Source organism: Plectropomus leopardus, chromosome 3 (genome assembly GCF_008729295.1).
Source record: "Plectropomus leopardus isolate mb chromosome 3, YSFRI_Pleo_2.0, whole genome shotgun sequence".
NCBI lineage: Eukaryota > Metazoa > Chordata > Actinopteri > Perciformes > Serranidae > Plectropomus > Plectropomus leopardus.
The window spans coordinates 14,166,626-14,186,540 of NC_056465.1; the positions used below are offsets into that span (position 1 = coordinate 14,166,626).

The 19,915-nt window shown below is 37.7% G+C and overlaps 1 protein-coding gene across 1 annotated transcript in view; it reads left to right on the forward strand.

Annotated features, from left to right (window-relative positions):
• Positions 1–19,915, forward strand: part of fcho1 (FCH and mu domain containing endocytic adaptor 1) — a 101,265-nt gene that overhangs the window by 36,914 nt on the left and 44,436 nt on the right. The window contains exons 4-13 of the mRNA XM_042514874.1: positions 2,550–2,624; positions 5,135–5,276; positions 5,603–5,755; positions 8,341–8,445; positions 11,015–11,113; positions 12,911–13,007; positions 13,245–13,362; positions 13,622–13,646; positions 15,772–15,832; positions 18,902–19,095. Coding sequence (XP_042370808.1) covers positions 2,550–2,624; positions 5,135–5,276; positions 5,603–5,755; positions 8,341–8,445; positions 11,015–11,113; positions 12,911–13,007; positions 13,245–13,362; positions 13,622–13,646; positions 15,772–15,832; positions 18,902–19,095 — 1,069 coding nt within the window. The remainder of the gene's footprint in view (positions 1–2,549; positions 2,625–5,134; positions 5,277–5,602; positions 5,756–8,340; positions 8,446–11,014; positions 11,114–12,910; positions 13,008–13,244; positions 13,363–13,621; positions 13,647–15,771; positions 15,833–18,901; positions 19,096–19,915) is intronic.

The window sequence follows — 19,915 nt, forward strand, 5'->3', positions numbered from 1 at the left end:
CTAAGGGGGGAAGTCAATTATCTAATTAGAACCGTCCTCTCAAAGTGGGTAGTTTGTTAAATACTTTGCCCTCTAATTAGGAACTTATCAGTGAGTAAATTGAGGGTATTAATGAGGTTCCCACAGGAGTTTGTGCTCTCACAGCTGGAAGTTAACACACACACAGAGCGCTCTGTCAGACCAGTGATATAATCCTGACATTGATTCAGAGTGCCTGTGCACATTCCTCGCAGGGGGAAATTCACTTATCTGCTCGGACAGCAGCAGACAACAAATCAGCCGTCAGGAAATGAAATAGGGCCACTGTGGGTAAAATAGCGTGTGATCCCGCAGGATAGAGGAAAGGCAATTGTTTTGATAAATTTCCTCTATCTTTCTCTTCCTCCACTAGCCTTAAAGGTCACTTTGATATAGGACACCATATAAAACACTCTGTTAAAGTACCACAACAACTTCAAATACATTCTCAAGGTTTCTCTCTGACTGCATGTTATATTTACTACCTTCACCCTGGTACTCCGTTTAATGGAGATATATTGCTGCTTCTTGTTAGTGGGGCACTATTAATAGTGGGGATACAATGGGCATCAGGACTTTGGGCTACAGGGCTGAAACGATTGCTTAATCAATAAGGCTACTGACAGGAAACTGTTCTAATGATTGATTAATTGTTTTAGGCAAAAATGCATCACAACAATCCACAGTTCAAGCTTTTCTTTGTCTTCTTTAGGCTAGTATACGTAATATCTCTGGGGTTTGGATCATAAATCTGACAAAGCAAGACAATTGGAAGATGTAACCTTGAAATTTAGTAAATATGAAAAATATTTTTCACTATTTTCAGGTTTTTTATAGACTATGCAGTCAATTAATTGATGGTGGAAATAATTGAAAATAATTCTTAGTTACAGACTGAAGTCAGTACTCAAAGATGATATTGGTAATGGATCAATCTTTGGATTACATTTATCTAGTTAAAGTCCCATTTGTTTCTTGGGCTTTTTGCTTTTATTTTTTATAGGACATCTTGAAAAGGGGGGAGATATTTAATAAATTGTACTTGTAAATTACTTGTAAAATTGATACAGTGTTGCCATACAAAAATATCACAAAACTGTTCTGTATTCACTTTTTCTCCACCCCTCGAATACACACATCAACCTAAGCTGCCTAGATAAGTATGTTTGATAACAGAATCAATGGCAAAAGAGTAGGGCTGCACACTGATTCCAAATCACAAATTTATTTAGCTGGACAAGGTTTGATCTCAAAATCAGCTGATAATCTGACATCAAAATTTAAATGTTGGGTTTTTTGGCCACTTGGGGGCAGCAGAAGCAAGCTGTGAACACCATAACATGGAAATATCATCACCTTCTAAGTTGATGTAGCAGATGTAAGCAAATAGTTTCTATTTATATGTCCAGAAATGGTGGAGCAACAATCATTCATTTTGAACCATGTTTTGAGACACCTGTTGAATGTAAGTCCTATATTCACTCACTCTGTGCTCTGTTTTTGACTCTATCAACTCCTGAGGGAAACATCAGACTCTTAAGATGTTAAATGCTCCTTTATGTTCACCAGCTAGTTGCTAACTGTGTCTGTGAGTGTGTCTGTTGTTTTGTTTGAGTGATAATATATTTTGTAGCCACTTTGAATACATTTGTACTTTAGAGGCAGTGCATGTCATTTCTTTGTAAATAAAAGACAAAATGAAGAATTTAAAGGCACCACTTTGAGAAGTATTGAGTAAAATTAAAAAATAGCCATTACTGAAAATGAATAAGATATTGTATAAAAACAAAGCAGTAAATGTGATTGAAAATGGAAACATTTGTTAGTCTCTCTTGTGATCCAGTTTGAGTTCTAACACAATGTCACTATCACTGCTTAAGACCGATGGTCTATTTGTTTATTGATTTCAGGAGCAAGTTGTTCTGTTTACCCTCAGCACATTTGGATCAATGCTCCTTCCTTCCTTGTCTTCAGGGTCTACAGATGGGTCCTAAAGTTTTATGCCCAGCCTTGCAAAACCAGTCCATTCGTCATTGAAATGTGGCTTATTGCAACATTTACCCAACACTGATGATTATAAATCTGTATCTGGCAGACTCTGATTGTGGATGCACAGGGTTTGGCCAAAGTAAGCTCCAGATAGAGAACATAACATATGACGCCATTAGCGGAGGCAACTGCCTTGTAAGGAAGTGTTACTGGAGTACATTACATCCACCAGTCTAAAAGTTATTCAGACACATTTACATTTTAAAGAGTGCACTCAACATTACTCTCCCTGCCATGTTATTGGTAACAAAAAAGAAAGAGATGTGCTTCTTCTGACCTGCTGAGTGAACACACACACACACACACACACACACACACACACACACACACAGAGAGAGAGAGAGACAGAGAGAGAGAGAGAGACAGAGACAGAGAGAGAGAGAGACCCCGGTTTAAAGCTTGTGTGTTCATGATTTTTAATTTTCTCTTAGGCAGCCTGAAATAAGAGTCATTGATGTTAATTTGCGTCTTTGTTTTTGCAGTGCTGCTATTGAGGAGACTTACTCCAAATCAATGAGCAAACTGGCCAAGATGGCAAGCAACGGAAGTCCACAGGGGTGAGTAACAACATGTCAACACAGGACGGTGCAGCGACTTCATCCAACAGCCCCTCTTAATCCCCTTCGGTGCCTTATGATTGAATTTATACTGTCTGAAGGTAGCTGTTACTGTAATTATACATGTAGTGGTCACATGGCTGCATATGAGATATGAATGAGGACCATCTGGATCACCAAATGTTCATATTTATCATCAACATAATGCCCTTTCTGCTATTTAACCTATATAGGTTAATAAATACAGTCTGTTATTCCTGTATGTTATACGTATGTCCTTGGATGAAACAAGTGGTAAATGTTGGCAAAGTAACCATCATAGAGTAAATTCTGACATTCAGGGCGCTGAAAACATTTTCTTACTCTTTCTCCTACTGTGAATGATGGGGTCCTGCATAAACACACGTTTCTGTCGGAGTCAGGAGGTTTTAGGTTATTGCACTTAAAATATTTTGTATTTATGTTTGCGCTCCTCTCAGTGGTTTGCAATAAACCAGACTCAGTCCACACCCACACAGTCCTGATGAAATCAAGCTTTTGAATGTTAAACTTTTGACAAATCAAACGTAAGGATGTTTTTTCCTACTTTCAATTTTATTGTTGCCTACTTACAGTAGTTTGACTGTTTAATGATAAAGGAAAAACACTTTTCAGAGGCCTTTAGATGAATGAAAGGGCAGCGTAACATTGTGTTTCAGAATAACTAGTGAAATGTAACTAATTACAATAATGAAATTACAAAATATATGTATTTGTAATCAGTTATGATAAAAAATATGTAATTAAATTACAGTTACTGATCAAAATGTTTGGAATTACAAAGGGGTTATATATGAAAAAAATCTTTTTCAGTAAAATAGTCTATATGTTAAATAAAACATTCACTCTGTTGCTTTACATCTTTTTACCATGCAGGAATCCCTTCTTTTGGCATATTTTTGGAAAACGTGGGTCAGCACAGCTGTTGAGACAAATATAAGCGCAACATTAATGCACTTTTTTTAGGTCTTTTCAGCTTAATTGCCCTGTTAAACACATTTTTAAGAAAAGTAATCAAAAAGTATTTAAATGCAAAAATGATTACTTTTTTAAATTAAAAGTTATTAAAATAGTCATGAAACTTTTTAACCAGTAATCTGTAACCTATTACATTTCAAAAGCAACCTCCCCAGCCCTCGGTAACAGGTGCATTAGAGCAGCAGTTCTCAACATTTTCAAGTCACGACCCCTTGGAAGAATTAGGTTGTTATTTGCAATCATCTCCCCCAAATTAGCTTTGGGACAATCAACTAACAACACCCTGATTTGAAAATACACATCAGCGCTCATTTGTCACCATTAAACTCTGGTGGTGTAATGCTTTTGGTGTCTAGGTATTTTGGTAGTTGATTACTTAAAGCCCAACAGCTGAGCAAGCGGGGGTTTGTGTGTTTGTGTGAATGTGCGGCACTGTCTATAGTACTGAAACGACAGGGAGAAATGTGGGAGATCGCTAGACAGACAAAAAGACAGAAGACGTCACTTAGTTTTGCATTTTGTGGTTGTTAATAGGACTTTCAGCCTTAATTCAATTTCCCCCACTGTAGCAATCCACAGACAGGAAACAGGAACGATAGAGATAAAGACAGTGAGAGCTGAAAACCTGCATAAACAGCTGTTTCTATCTGCCTCCTCCTGCTGATTTTGAGTCATTATTGGGAATGTTCTGATTCATAGATGTCACTAAATAACACTTGGTTTGTCATGACTGTTTTAAGACAGTTTACTTGGGGTTGTCAAATGTGCTTCAGGTGATGTCGATTTTTGATGATTTTTTTGTCCTGTGACTCTCTTCATGTGTGCACGCTCTCACAAACACATCCAATAATATCTATTCTAATGCAAATTGTATCACTCATACAGGCAATGTAATCTAAAAATGAATCCCTAGTAGGGATGGGAATCACAAAACCCCATTGATATGATATTATAACGATTCTTCAACCACAATACAATATTACTGCGATTCTGAATGTTTTGCAATATGCTGAGTATTGCTATAACCTAACCTTTTTTCCAGCTGTAAATTATGTCTCCAAAGGAAAAAACTGTCATCAACGTGTTTCTAGTGGAGCTAGCAACTGATTTTATTATTCTAGTTGGTGACAAAAAAAATTATATTTTGGATTGCAATATGAATAACTTATACGATTTAAAAAAATAAATACTTGGTGTCCATTTATTGAAACACAATTGCCACTTAAAATATCACAATACTGTGTTGTATCTATTTCCTGTCCACCCCTATTCCTTTGTCTAAAATATGTAATTTTATTTTTAATGTATGATTATAGTTTTGTCTTTGCAACTAGCGACCCCCAGAAATGATCTCACACTGGAACCCCAGGATGAGAACCGCTGCAGAAGAGCACACTTCACTGCCGAGTTTGGCCTTCGAGCAAATCTTTCATGCAGAAAGAATTTGAACGCAGCAGTCTCATGTGTGTTCTTCATGCTGGTGTATTTTATAGGACTTTTGCTCCCATGTGGGATGTGTTCAGAGTTTCGTCAGACAAACTGGCCCTCTGTCACCTCGAGCTGATGAGAAAGATGAACGATCTCATCCGGGACATCAACAAGTACGGAGACGAGCAGGTCAAAATTCACCGTAAGGTATGAAGAAAGTCACGTGCTTTACCACAATCCTGAGAGAAAACTGGCTGATTTTTGTTCCTATGAAGAGGAGAGGATAGACTTGTGTAATTTCTCACCACTTGCCCTTCATCGAGCCTCTGCCATGCTGATCTAATTTATCTCACAGAAAATCCATTACTGTCTTCTCCCTTCATGATAATTGCTGCCCTTTTCTGTTAAAGTATGAAACACAGTGATGATCTGTACAGGTTGTCCATGTGTTCTTTTGTGTGTGTGTGTGTGTGTGTGTGTGTGTGTGTGTGTGTGTGTGTGTGTGTGCGCGTGTGCGTGCACGCATCACTCAGACAAAGGAGGAGATGGTGGGGACAGTGGAGGCGGTGCAGGCCCTGCAGGTTCAGAGCGGCCATCTTCAGAAGTCAAAAGAGGGTTACCACGCCAAGTGTTTGGAACTGGACCGGCTCAGGAAGGAGGGAGCGCCACAGAAAGAACTGGAGAAAGTTAGCCACCACTCTCTATTTCCAAGATTGTTGTCAGGTTTAAAACATAACAGAAGCAAATTAAGTGTCCTTTGAAAGAAAATTAAAGAGTTAGTTGACAGAAATTGGGTGAAAAAGCCATATTTTCTTTCCTAGCTGTTGTGTTAAGCCATGTTTTATTTGTTTAGTTTGTTCTTAAGATATTTGTCCAGAGGTTGAGTTAGATTTTAGATGGTGACATCATGGAAAAGTAACATATAAAATAATTTAGCAACAGCATCTCTTTCCAGAAACCATGTTGCAGTTACACAAGATAATTCAAGGACTTAAAAGTCTAAAAAGAACATAAGCAAGGATCAGTATGTCTCGTTTACTTTGTTTAAAGTTCTTTTGAAGTTCACATTGCCGTATCTTCATTCTTTTGCGATGCAGAAGAAAAACAAGCATCTCTGCAAATGCATGAGCACAAATCACCTTCTTAATTTGACAGCATTATTTTGCAGTTTGGGGGGACGGAGCATTTAAACAACAAAATGTCTGATTTGAAAAGAACTAACGGTCAATGTGGGCATGATAGAACGTAAATCTATTATTTACAATTGTTCATAATCGAGTAATAACAGTTTGACTAAACAATCCCAACTCACATTGGTTGTGATTTGTTTCCTCTGTGTCACTAGAAATATTGTACATACATAAAGATACCCCAAACAATGTTGGGCTAAAATGAATAAAGCTCAGCCAGCATAGCAGCAGTGGTAGCAGCCTTCTACTAATAGGTAAGCTTTGCAAATAAACATCTGGAAGTGTTGAGTTTGGATGGTAGCTTAACATCAATTAGAAGTAAAGCAAAATAAACCCAAGTGGAATTAAAAATAATAATAGTATTAATGTGTAATGAGTATTTAGAAAGAGAGATTGCGCCTCAACAATGGGATTCTTGCACAAAATCCAGTGAGCTTATTCCAAAAAATTGAAAAGGTAGCACATCTCAAGTCTTCAAGTCTTCAAGTCAAACATGACAAAATACACACATTTTATCTATTGACTTGTCTCACACCACTGTATGATAGAGTGAATAAATGAGAGAAATGTAAGGATTTTGTCCTTCTTGAATTGAAGATGTGAGATGTGCTACCTTTTCATTCTTTTGTGTAATGAGTAATATTTGAAACTCTTATTATTTGACTACTTATTTTGACATGGTTACTTACAGTTAGCTTAAGCCTGAAAGTTCATTCTTGACTGTTGAAATAGTAATTTGACAGTAATGTTTGCAACCGTAACACAAATTCTATTTTATGGCCGTTATTCATAATAGTAAGATCAGTGTTACTCCTTTGCTCTGCAAGATAATATTAGTACTAGTCTGATGATTAGGAAATGGTTTTTAATATAAATAATGTGTAGTAGTTTTAGTTAATTGCCCCCCAATTGAGATTTGTGTTGATTTAGAGACAAGTTTCATGACAAATACTTTTTTTCTCAAAGGGATAGTGTAAGTTTTGGATTGTACACGGTACTTACTTCCATAGTCAGTGTATTTTCTACAGTAGATGATGGTCAGAACACCTTCAATTTGCAGAAGCAGGCAGGAGTGCTGCCAGGGAAGCTTAGCATTGTACTGCTGTGGATTTTCACCTCTCTACCTTGCCATCAGACTGCTCTTACCTGTGGAAAACTGAAGCTGTTATCTGTGCTCTCTTCAAACTCACCAGACTCCTTTTGACAAAAACAGCAATTTTACCTTGGAGAACACAGGAATTGCTTCTCCAATCCTGCCTTGATTGGTTAGTTTGTCTGTGTTTTTGTGTGCCCTTGTTATTTTAAAGGGAAAAGTTCTCTATTTGAAACAGAAACAGTTTCTTATTTTTTAAGGTAGGCCTTTTTTCGGTGGCTAAAATAGTCTTTTGCTGGTACCTCCATCCATAGCAGTATATTGCTTAGCTTCCCTGGCAGTGCTCCTGTCTTGTTCTTTAAAATGGGAGTGTGCTGACCATCACCTACTGTGTGTAACACACTGACTATGGATTAGTACCTTATACAAGCCCACTTAAAAAAAAAACGACCCCTTTGAACCAGACTATCCCTTTGATTTCATTATTTGTGAAAATCCTAAATCAAAAAGCAGAACAGTTTTTGTAAATTAACATAAAAGTCCAGAGCTTCTCCATGTGTCTTTCCGTACATATTGTCATCAGCTGGATGTGAACTGGAGCTTGACAGACCTGAAAAAGTGTCCTGCATCAGTATTTGTTAGCAAGCTCTGGGGTATCCTGTTATTTTTAGCTGTCTTGTGACCCTAAAATCCATCATATGCTTGTTTCTTGTGGTCCACTCATGAGACAAGAGTGTCTGTTTAAATTGAATTCAGGAAAATTCTGGAAAACATTTCCTAATAGCTCTTTTCTTCGGCATCTGCTCTGTAAATACATTGTTGTTCTTGTTTTGAAGGTACAGGCTGACTAGTGAATGGAGTAGTTTGTAATCATGAGACAGAAATTATTTTCATTCACTCACTTATTTATTCATAGTTATTTCAGGTTTGTGAATGAGAGTTTATAGCTAAAGGCCATCATTTTCCTTTTCCTTTTCTTTCTCACTAGGCGGAGCTGAAGTCTAAGAAAGCGGCTGAGTCATTTGCGTTGTGCATCGAGAAGTACAATCGCGTGGGAGGAGAGTTTGAGCAGAAGATGAGCGAGTCCTCCCAGGTCAGTACTGATTCCAGCTGGGCCGAGGACCACCTCTTTCTGTTTCTCCCACCCTCTGATGTGGTGTTTTTTATGCATTTATTTTTCTCTTGGGCTCTATTTCTTTCTTTATCTCCCTGACTCACTCTCTCTATCTAACCTCCCACCACACAGCAACTCCATCTTTTCCTTTCATTTATAAGTCTATCTCACCTTCCCCTAGAATGGAAACCTCAACCCCCAACTCCTAAACACCCACCCGCTCGCACATGCATGCACATCCTGTCCCCCGCTCATTACCTTTAATCACTGCCTCCACACTTCCATGGTTACTGCTGCTGTTTCCATGGAAATCTTCAACAAACCCCAATGAGTGCTTCTGTGTTTTACATTTGAAATGATGACTGAAATCCTTGTGACCAATTATCTGTTGCAATAGCTTTGAGGGGGAAGATTCAGTCATTAGGATGAAGGGTTACGTGTTTCCTAAGAGAAAAACGTGTCAAAAGATCGAAAAAGAAATGGCAGAAGACCAAATAAGTAATAAGAAATTGAGATGCTTCTTATCAAACGTAAAATTAAATTCTCGAAGGGCATTTTCACGCCTGTAGTTTGGTTTATTTAGTCCACTCCTTTTTTGGTGCATCTGTTTTGATACTAATATCTATAAAGTGATATCTTCACATGTATGCACATGTTGGCAAGGTTGTTGGTCCTGTGTTTAGTCTGCAGTCAGAACAGTATTGACCAATCATGTCTGAGTGGGTTTACCTGTATGTAGCCAGCATGCAGGTAAACTGTCGGTGTGGAAAGGCATCGGCAAAAATGCAATACAGAACTCATCTGCTATCGTCCATCAGAGTTATTAGAATTTTGTATTCTTTCATTAGTTTTTATTTGTATTTCATTTTTAATTTCCGTTTTGCACTCAGATTAGGTATGCACATTTCAGTTAAGTTTTTACTTATTCTTTTATTTAGTTTTTAATAGTTCCATTATTAGTTTTATTTATTTATTTTATACATAATAAGGGTTGTGTTTGTCAGGGGCCAGATTTAACAAGTTCAGTGTATGAGTAACAACACAAACACATACACACACACACATATATATATATATATTTTAAAACATATTTCTGTTAGTTGTCATTTGTTTCTAAAGTCTAGCTTCAGTGAATGAAAATGTTTAGTTTGTCTAGTTTTAGTTTTTAATTTAGTTTTACTCAATATGAAAGCCTTGTTCTGCATTTATATTCAGATATCAGTTTAAGAAGATTAACAGAAATGACGTGTCGCACACTACGTCGGAGCTCTTGAAATATTGGCCTTTGCCTGCAGATGCTTGAATGATAGCTGATGGGCTCAGAGATTATTTTTGCACTGGCTTTGTTTACAAACAAATCAAGAGCTGTAAACATGAAGTCTTCCAGACTGACAGGTAACTCATTGATTGGACTGATTTAGTAACATGGACTTATGCAGGGAAATCAAATGTCAGAGTGTTGCACACAGCTGTGTATGAATACATTTATCTTTTCTGATGTTCACAAAGAGTTGTGTCACATGGCAGATGGGGATGTAATGCCCTGCTGAAGGCTGACATCAGTTGCAAATAGTCAGCGGAGAATGTTTTATGTTTGCACTCTCTGCCCAGTTAATTGGGGAGAAGAAACTGGCAAAACTCTGCTCACGAACTCACTCCTGGAACAAAAGCCAGTGGCACTATATCAAGACAATTCCCCTGAACCAGATAGAGACAAACAAGCTTGCTGAATTAAAAGCAGGATCAAACTTAAATACTAAATCCTCTCAAATTATCGCTGGTTTAATGACCTGGCAGCCCGTTGCCTCTTCTGCTGGCTGACTGCCTCTCTGTAGCTGCTCCTGAATCCTCTGATGTCATTTAAAGTTTTTCACTTTGTTACATATACGTGAAGGTAAAGTGTTTTTTTTGATTGTGGTTACTTCTCTGCATGCTCCTGTTTGAAATGAGAAATGTACGTTTCTTTTTAATTTATTCTTTAGAGACAAAAGTACAACAGAAGCAAAAACTTAAACCGATAGCAATAAACACTGGCAAAACACACACCATAAACAAACAACTGAAATGATACAAAATCAGACAAAAACACAATATCAGCCTGTTCAAACAACATCTTATTAACAAACATATTAGATAGCTAGACCTATATTGTCATTGCAGGTTATACAACGAAATTTCGTTGGAGCGGTCCAGTTGCAGTGTGACACCTGCCTTTATCACCAGACATAACAACATATTTATAATTAGAATTAAAGAGACCTATAAAAGGAATACAAAACACTTATTCTCTCTCAAATGTACGGCATTGGAAAAACTGGAAAATTAACATTTCTGTTCCAAAATGTATCTTTTCGGCAACTTAAATGGACAACTATGTGTTTAAAATCTGTGTAGCTTTGATGTTCTGTTGTTGGTTTTGAAAGGCTTTAATTGGCACAAAAGGTCAGAGAGAGATGTCAACCCACAGATAAAGAAAAAAATAACCGAGTTTTCTTTTCTTTTTTTGTCACCATGGCGTGAATGTGTTTTTACATGTTTGTGTGAGCAGAAATTTCAGGAGATCGAGGAGGCTCACCTGCGCCAGATGAAACAGCTGATCAAAGCTTACTCCCACTCCATAGAGGACACCCATGTTCAAGTGGGACAGGTATGTTGTGGCTGATGCTAAACTCTACTGAATCAAGGACCATCATTACCAACAGTTTTTTCTTTTCTTTTATCAGGCCGTGGACTCATTTTCAGTTAAAGCTCAGTATGATAACTTGTAGCAATAGCATAGTGTAGTTTCATTCTTCCCGTTTCTCCATGATTGATGATGTTAAAGATCAAGCAAGATATTGCTGCCCAGTTCTTGCAGACACTTAAAAGTTGATTAGAAAAAATGATTGTCAAAAACAATAAAACTTAAAGGGCATCTATTATGCTGAGGTTCATACTTGTATTTTTGTAGGTGCTGAAACACCTGAATTCACCCTCTGTCTGAATAGCTCAGTTGTAGCGCCTGTCTCTTTAAGCAACCCCTCCGAAAAAGCCCTGCCAGTCTGCTCTGATATGTCAGTGTTTCAAGGTCTTCCACATCTGCCCTCTCTGCTTCCCTGCCAAGCCACTAGGAACAGCACTTGGCATTGAAGCCAATTTCACATAGTTGCCAAATTACAATATCCATGTCTGTCACATGATGCCATTGGATCCAAAAAATCTTTCTGGAAGTCATGCATTCATCCAGCAGAAGTCTCTAGTACATTTGCTTTATGGGTGTCAAAATGTGGAAGATCTAGATAATTTTATACCGCAGAAATCAAGCTTTAACCAGCTTCATGCATCATCATTTCATACGGGGAATGGTTGTTGTGGAATATAACGACACTTTCTGCCATTTAACCAAAACCCTCATAATCTAACATGTTGCAGGAATCTAATCCAAAATTGGTAAGAATAATAACAAGAAAGCAAGATTACAGATTTCCGTCAGAAAACTCAGACCCACCGGGCTCACACTTTTAAATATGTCTCTGGATGGATATGCAGATTTTCTTGTGGAAAATAGAAGAAATGGAATGTCCTGTTGTGATGTCGCAACTGCGTTATGTACCCAGTTTGGAAGGAGACGGGGTTTTTCAGAGAGGAATGTGCGGACTTTTTCTGACGCCATCTGATGACGTGCCCTCTCTTTCTGGCTAGCTCGTGGTACAACTTCCGGGTCACAGAACCAAAATGAACAGGAAATCGAGAATAAGTTTTCCACGGGTGTATTTAAATTTTGATTTCCATTTACAAACACACCTAATTAAATCGGATAACGGATAATGGATAGTGTATTACGGCCCGTTTTCCGTTTTTCATTTTGTATTATCACAGAAAAAAACGGGAAATGGTTTATTTTTCGTTTTTATTTTGAAATCTGAAAATAAGAAAACGAATGGCCGCGACGTACACGGACCCTTTTGCATATTTTTACCCCAATATTTGAAAGTTTGGTCACATTTAACATGAATGTCCTACATTGTAACAATAGATATTTGACAGAAAATAAAGAAAAGTCATTAATGGTTTCCTTTTTTTAAAAGATTGTTTTTTGGGGCTTTTTATTGCCATTAATGTACAGGAAAGTTTGAGCGTGACAGAGGGAGAGAGGGGGGGGTGACATGCAGCAAAGGGCTGAGGCTGTAATTGAACCTGCAGCCACTGCGGCAAGGATACAACCTCTATATTTAAAAGACAATTAAAAGACATTTTTTAAAGACTCACACGTTAAGCTAGATGCATTATTACATCCTTCTGGTCTTAGTTACAACAGTGGTAAAAAGTTGAAAGTTAATATTTCACTATGAGAAGTTATCATATAGAGCTTTGATTACAAAACTCTATTTTTTCATGGCACTCTTTCAAATATCACAAGCTGTTTAAAGGACCAAATAATCATTCTTGCTCTGCTCTGCTGCAGGTCCATGAGGAATTCAAGCAAAATGTGGAAAACATCGGCATTGATAACCTCATCCAGAAATTTGCAGAGCAAAAGGGCACGGGCAAAGACAGGCCAGGTACTGCTCAGCACACCAGGATGAATTCTTGGCTTGTTTCTAAAAGGAATTAAATAAAAGCACAGCTTCAGCAGCTTACATAACAATAAAAATATGGTAGCACCCACTCTCAAAATAGAATAATGGAGGTAGAATAATTCATTGTGACAAAATACAACAGACTCGACTACATGCATAATTTTAAGTGTGTGTTTTCTGAATGTTTTGTATTCTTGTCAAACTGCCTGTTGTCTGTAGCTCTGGTTGGTTTTGAGGAGTATATGACAGCTTTGGCACCAGAAGGCGGGAAGAAGAGTCGAGCAAAAGCCTTCAGGATCCCCGGACTCGGCAAGAGGGACAAGGAGCCAGACTCCACGTGAGTGCACTCACACACACACGCACACGCACACACACACACACACACACACACACACACACACACACACACACACACACACACACACACACGCGCACACACACACACACAAACAAACAAACAAACATGCTGTGCTCTTCAAGCCCTGATCTCCTGAAACTGAATCTTGATCTTCACTCTTTGCTTCTGGCTTCAGTCTGAGTTACTACTGAATGATGCAACCAAAATACACCTATGTGTTTTTGTTTTGTTTTTGCAGAGACTCAGCCTTGACGGAGACACTGGTGAGTATCGGATATAATTCACACCCAAACACTGCAGCTCCAAGTGAGCTCCACTGACTCAATTATCAGCTCTGTCTGACTGTGAGAAGAGTCTGTTATTTTTGGGGGGATGCAAGGAGAATCATGTATGAGACTACTGTGTGTGTGTGTGTGTGTAAAGAAGGTGCGCAGGAAATCACAAGTGTGTGTGTGATAATGACATGACTGATGGTGTGGGGTTTCCCAGGTTTATTCCGGTACTTCTGAGAAGAGGTTACTAAGATACTTTGCCAGCGTCAGGGGAAGTGCGTAACTGCATATGTGTGTACGTGTGTGCATGTGTGTAAAAGGGCTTTGGGCACTGCCATTTAACAGACTGATATGCAAGAGAGGGTAAACAGCAGGTCACAGAGCCACTGGTGCTACTATTTTACACTCTCAAGGGCATTATATTTCTGACTGTAGTATGAGAGATACTAGTAATGTTAGCAGATGTCACTTTAAAACATGTTACGTAAGAGTATATAAACACTGACACAGTCCATTCACCATCTAGATTTAGAATTATGATAATTATTATTTAAAGAACGAAACAAGTCTGCGAAAGTTGCATCAATCTGGTCGATGCTTGATTTCTTTCGAATTTAAAACTTGTACACCATTACTGGGAAGTTAAATCACAAGCTACTGTCTAGCTGCTGCCTTTGGATAGTGTGCTAATTATTAAAGGAATACTTCATCCCCCAAATAATCATTTATCAGTTGTCAGGGCCTCTCTTTTACAACAGCAAAACTATATCAAAAACATCCGTTTACAAACCCTCACACAACTCGTGCAGTATAATCAAAGTCTCATTTATTCAGTCGCATCATCAGTACTCTCCAAACAGACTGCCTTTTCTGACAGGGAACTGAACTAAAAGTGAAACTAATCTCTCTTCCCAACAACTGGATAAATGAGACCGGGATCATATGGCACAAGTTTTGTGGAAGTTTGTAAACAGATTTTCTGATACAGTTTAGATATTGTTAAACGTGGTCGCATATCCATTCAATTAATCAAACATTTTCTTGGTTTTAGAATTTTTCGGCCTCCATTAAGGCATGCAAGAAAACAGTTTTCTTCTCAAATCCAACACAACACGGCCTGAGTAATGATTATTTAGGTGGTGAAGTATTCGTTTAAAGTGTTTTCCACAAAATATATTGTCGTGTAGTTAAAAGATGGTTGATGGGATATTGACTTGTCTGAATCATTTGGTGGATGAAATTTAGATTTTTAGCAAAGTGACAGCCTGCACTACTTAAAGCTGCATTTAGTGATTTTTGGCTACCAGAGGGCAGAAAACAATGAGATGATATAAATCACCATAAAGCTGCGTGGAGCTGCAGATTTAGTTGATAATTCTCTGTAGGTTCATTAGCTCAAGTAACTCCTTTCACATTGTTGTTATAAAATTATTGATTACAGCTGCCTCAAACCTATTTGAGTCTAACTGTAATCAAATCATATTGTATTAACTACACTGTTCTGAGTATTCCTCAATCAGATTTTCTTTTACTGTGATCTGATGAAAAAGAAAAGTGTATATCTACAGTTACACTTGTCATATCAACTCTACCTACTGCGATCTGTTGACTGAAATCAGATCTAATCAAACACCATCTGTATATGTCCACACTCACTCTAAATATAACCGACCCCACGCTGGCTGGATTGTAAATCAGGCCTCCCTCATATCTTATTTTGAGGATCATATAACTCCAGCTGACGTGTTTCCAGACAGCCGGCTCGAATCAATGATTTAATTCAAACTAAAAGCACATGTGCGGCTGTATCACACAGCTCTGTTTGACCTGTTGGTAATAACATGTTTTACAGTTAGTCACTGACTCACACCTTCATAACTCTTGTAGCATCTACTTATTTACTCACACACACTCTGGTAGAGGCCTCTCTGTAGTACATGTCGGCCGCTGGGTTACACAGTATGACAAAGTACTTCTACGCATCTGATATGTGGCTGAAGTGCCATTTGTCTGCGTTTTGCTGCCGACTCAGCTGGTGTCTGACTCCCTGTCTTTCTTTTGTGTGTGTGTGCGCATGTGTGCGTGCGTGTGTTTTCATGTGTTCCTGTTCATATAGAATTCACCTCTGGAAGTAGACGATGAGGGATTTGTTATCCGAGCTGACAGCACTCAAAATGATATCCTTTTTTCGACTCGTTGTCGTCAGGTGCTTTTCTTTTTTTGTTACAGGTAAAAAAAGGGTGACAAATTAAACAAGGGCCTTTAATTCAATAGTAATATCTCCAAATCGATGGAGCGCTGTTAGATAAATGAACATCATATTTTCAAAAAAATGTGGTGTTTTGATGATGGTCAAGAGTGCAGTACAACACACCAGTCCAAACTGTTCAACTGGGTTGAGAAGTGGGTGATTGTGAAGTCCACAGCATGTGACTCACATCTTTATCATTTTTATCAAACCATTCCCCGTACTCTGTATGGAAGCATGGCTATTCACCATATTTTTTCATTCATTTATTCAAGGTTTTTCTTTAGTTTGTCACCTGTCTGTATGTGACATCCAGCTCATAGGGATTAATTACTTGAATTATCGTTTAATGTGTTGATTCTGTTAAAGATAAAGTGCCCTATAAAATTCTTCACTTCTTTGGAAGTGTTTATGTTTAATTTGTTTTTCAATTTTTACTTAATTGATTTAGTCACTTTATCTGTTTATCTTTTAACATGAAAGGGACTTCTGTCGATCATATTATATATTATTATAGGTAAATAAAATCCTGACTTATTGTTAGAAAATCAAACTTCAAACAGGAATGAATACTTTGAATAAGCACTGTATTTTACATGTAGGCCTGTTAAAGTTTCTTACTTAGGGGTGGCCCAGTGATTTCAGTCAGTCAGCAGTCTCTTTGGCCTGTCATTTCTGTTTTGTTTTTACCCCCAGTTGCTGTCATCTTTCAACTGTTACTGTCCTCTTATGAGGACAATATCTGATATTTGGTATTTTCATGCAACATATTACAATATTTTTGATAAATTAAATATGCATCTTAATATAAAAGTAACAGTATTGTAGATTTTCCATTAAATAAATGCCTGTTAAGTTACTATCTATCAAAAAATGAGATATCACAATGGTGATTAAGCCTATGATCCACTGATGAAAGCCCCAAAAACATACCATAGGTGCCAGCAAAGAGAAAGGAACGGAGATCTTTGAGATTTTAGCTTCAGTTTTCTGTTGATTGACTAACTGATAAACTGGCTATTAATTAAATCTATACCAAACTAATGCAAACCTATGAAACAAACCATCTGTTGAATGAAAATGAAGTTAGAAGCACAACTGTCAAAACAGTTTAAGCCTTCTCTTAATTACCCTCAGTTGTAAACGCCTCCATCAGATTCATAAAGATCTCAAAAACTCGATTCCCTCTCATGACAGATGCCGTTTGCAACAAATTAAAGATTGTGAGATGTCAGATAGACTCTAAAAAGGCCTCAAACTGAGATGGAGCTGTTTTAAATGAAGTGTAATCAGAAGGCCAGAGGTGAGAGGCGGGTTTAACTGATTTATTTCAACAAACGACCACATTCATGGCCTCATTAGCTGTAGAGCTCTAGACAATTATACAGGTCTCTACCCTAATTGTTGGTCTAAATGACTAAATGCATGCCCCTCATTAAAAACAGACGAGGTAAACGCGTGCACGGGATATAAATGAATTGTCCTCCTATCCTTCATACTTCCTATCTTGACTCCCCAGCCCTGATCCATTTATCAGTAGTAGCTCTCAGTCCTGACAGCTCCGAGATAACAACTCTTCCTGACTTTGTCATCCCCTCATCGAGCCCCCCGCCTGCTCACATTCATCAAACGCCCTCATGCTGCAATATGTCCCTCTGTTTCTCTGAATCTTGTAATAAACACAATGTGACACAACTCTTCCAGATGCAACAGAGTTCCGTCCAAACAAAAAGGAAGGGGAGTTGACATTCGATGGAGGGTAATGGTGCGGCAGGAAGTGGCGGTTTGGCTATTTGAAGCTCTGCAGCCGATACGCCCAGCATGCTCTGCAGTGCCTCTGCTTCCATATGTGTCTGTGTTGCAGTGCACTCTGCATTTTTCTCTCTGATATCCCACTTTAATCAGTCTGACATTTAATCAAAATTACCCCATTTGCTCTTCAGGTCACAGCATTTATCCAAAAATAATATTCACAGATGACCAGAGGTAGTAAAACTCGCATGTGTTGGTTTTAAATGTACTCTCATGCATTTTTTTAGTCTTATTTTACTTTTATCTTTGAATAGTGTTCTCATTGGATTCCAGTGTTTTATAATGACCACTTTTTATTACATTATTTTGTCGTCAAACTCTCAAATAGTACACCAAATAAAAACATCCGAATGAAACGACGCTGAACACCACACAGTACATTTATCAAAGCATCAAAACATCAAAGTTAATGTCATTTGGTAACTCATTCTAATTAAATGTATGCAGAGCTGCAGTGGTCATTTCTCTCTCACAAGGAAAAAAATGTTTATGCAAACGTCACTATTTGAAACGATGTAGATTAAGAACAAATTCTGGAAACTTTCATTTTATTCATTGAATTATACCACATTACCATGAATATATTTTAATATTTTTTTTAGGATTCATCTAAAAAAACATTTGGCTTTTAGTAATACATTAAAGTGCTCCTAGAAAGTGATAACAGTACAGTAAACCACAATTATTTTCAGTAACAGACACTCGGTATTGGCAGCATTTTGACAATCTTTCCACTGATGCCAAAATGCAATGAAAAGTTTTATGAAGGATGTAAGGAGGATCCTTGTTTTGTTAAAAACGGCAAAATAGTCTAAAAGATAAAAATCTGCATTAAATGAAAAAGAAAAAAAAAAGTAGAATAAAATGCCTACAAACATGTTGCACTGATCCAATGATATATACACTTAATATTAAACTTGTGCCAGTATTGGGTGGCTATATTTTGGAGTAATGTGATTTAGTGTTTTGCACTTTGTAAGGTATTCATTCAGTTTAAAGGTAAGAATTCAATTCCCTCTCATTTACACTTTTGTGCAATGAAACTGTTGTAAAAACTGAGCCTGAACAATCATGAGATACTGTAACATAAGCTGTCAGGCCCCTGTATTTGTTCATTACCAAACATCACTTTTCAGTCCCTGTTTGCAGTACGAGCTTGTTCTCCTTGACCTCTCTCTCTCTGTACGTTGCCCTGAGGAGAAGGACAACAACTTTTACTCCAGTGACTCCGACTTCGACGACGAGGAGCCAAAGAAGTTCCACATCCAGATCAGACCGGTCGCCAGCAGTAGTCGCAATAACTCCGCTGCCACAGAAAAAGAGCTGAAAGCCACCGTCGGGGCGCTCACTCTGCCACCTAACAGAGGCGTCCGGCAACAGGTTTGTTTTGGTTTTTCTTTCATAGTCTATGTGTTCTTCATGATCCCTCTGAAGACACAAGCATTTTATCCAAGACGCAGAAATTGAAAACTTTAAATATTTACCTCAAATACTGTGTCTGTAAGGTCACAGAGTATGCTCAAATCTAAACTTATCATAAATGACTAAAAGGAAAAGAAAGTCAGAATTGTCAGATTTTACGTGTTCAATGATAATCTTGGCAATATTTTTTTCATTGTCAACATCTGAGTTTCAAACATTGAGGTGCTGGAGCTATAAATAATCAAACAGAATGAAAAAAATACCCGTAGACTCAAATCTTTGCAGAAATCTTGCCTGGTTCTTTTTTCTTTTTTTTTTTTTAAATTTAGTTTCATTGTTAAAAAAAATAGTGTTAAAACCAAAACCAAGAATGAATTCATCTTACCAACAAGCTTCATCTGTGAAGCCAAACTAACATAACTTTAAATGTTATTCATCGTCTTACTGCACAGAAACTTTTAAAAACACATCACTGTTCCACCGGGAGACATGTTCCCTCATTTACTGAACCCTGCTATTATAAATACTTACTAGAGCCCCAAATGAATGTTAACTTGCAGGTCGAAATAGTCAGGAACAAGCACTATTTATTCCTGTTTGACTATCCAAAATTTACAGGATTCAGCTGTTTTAGGAAATAGTGCATTTGCTGTCAGCAGTAGGAACCAGTGGCCTTAAAGCTGAGTGTCACAGACCGAGTAGTGGAGTTAGAAAGTACTGAGACACTGATTCCTTAATTGTTGTTTCTGATGCCTCAATGGGATTTTTGTCACTATGA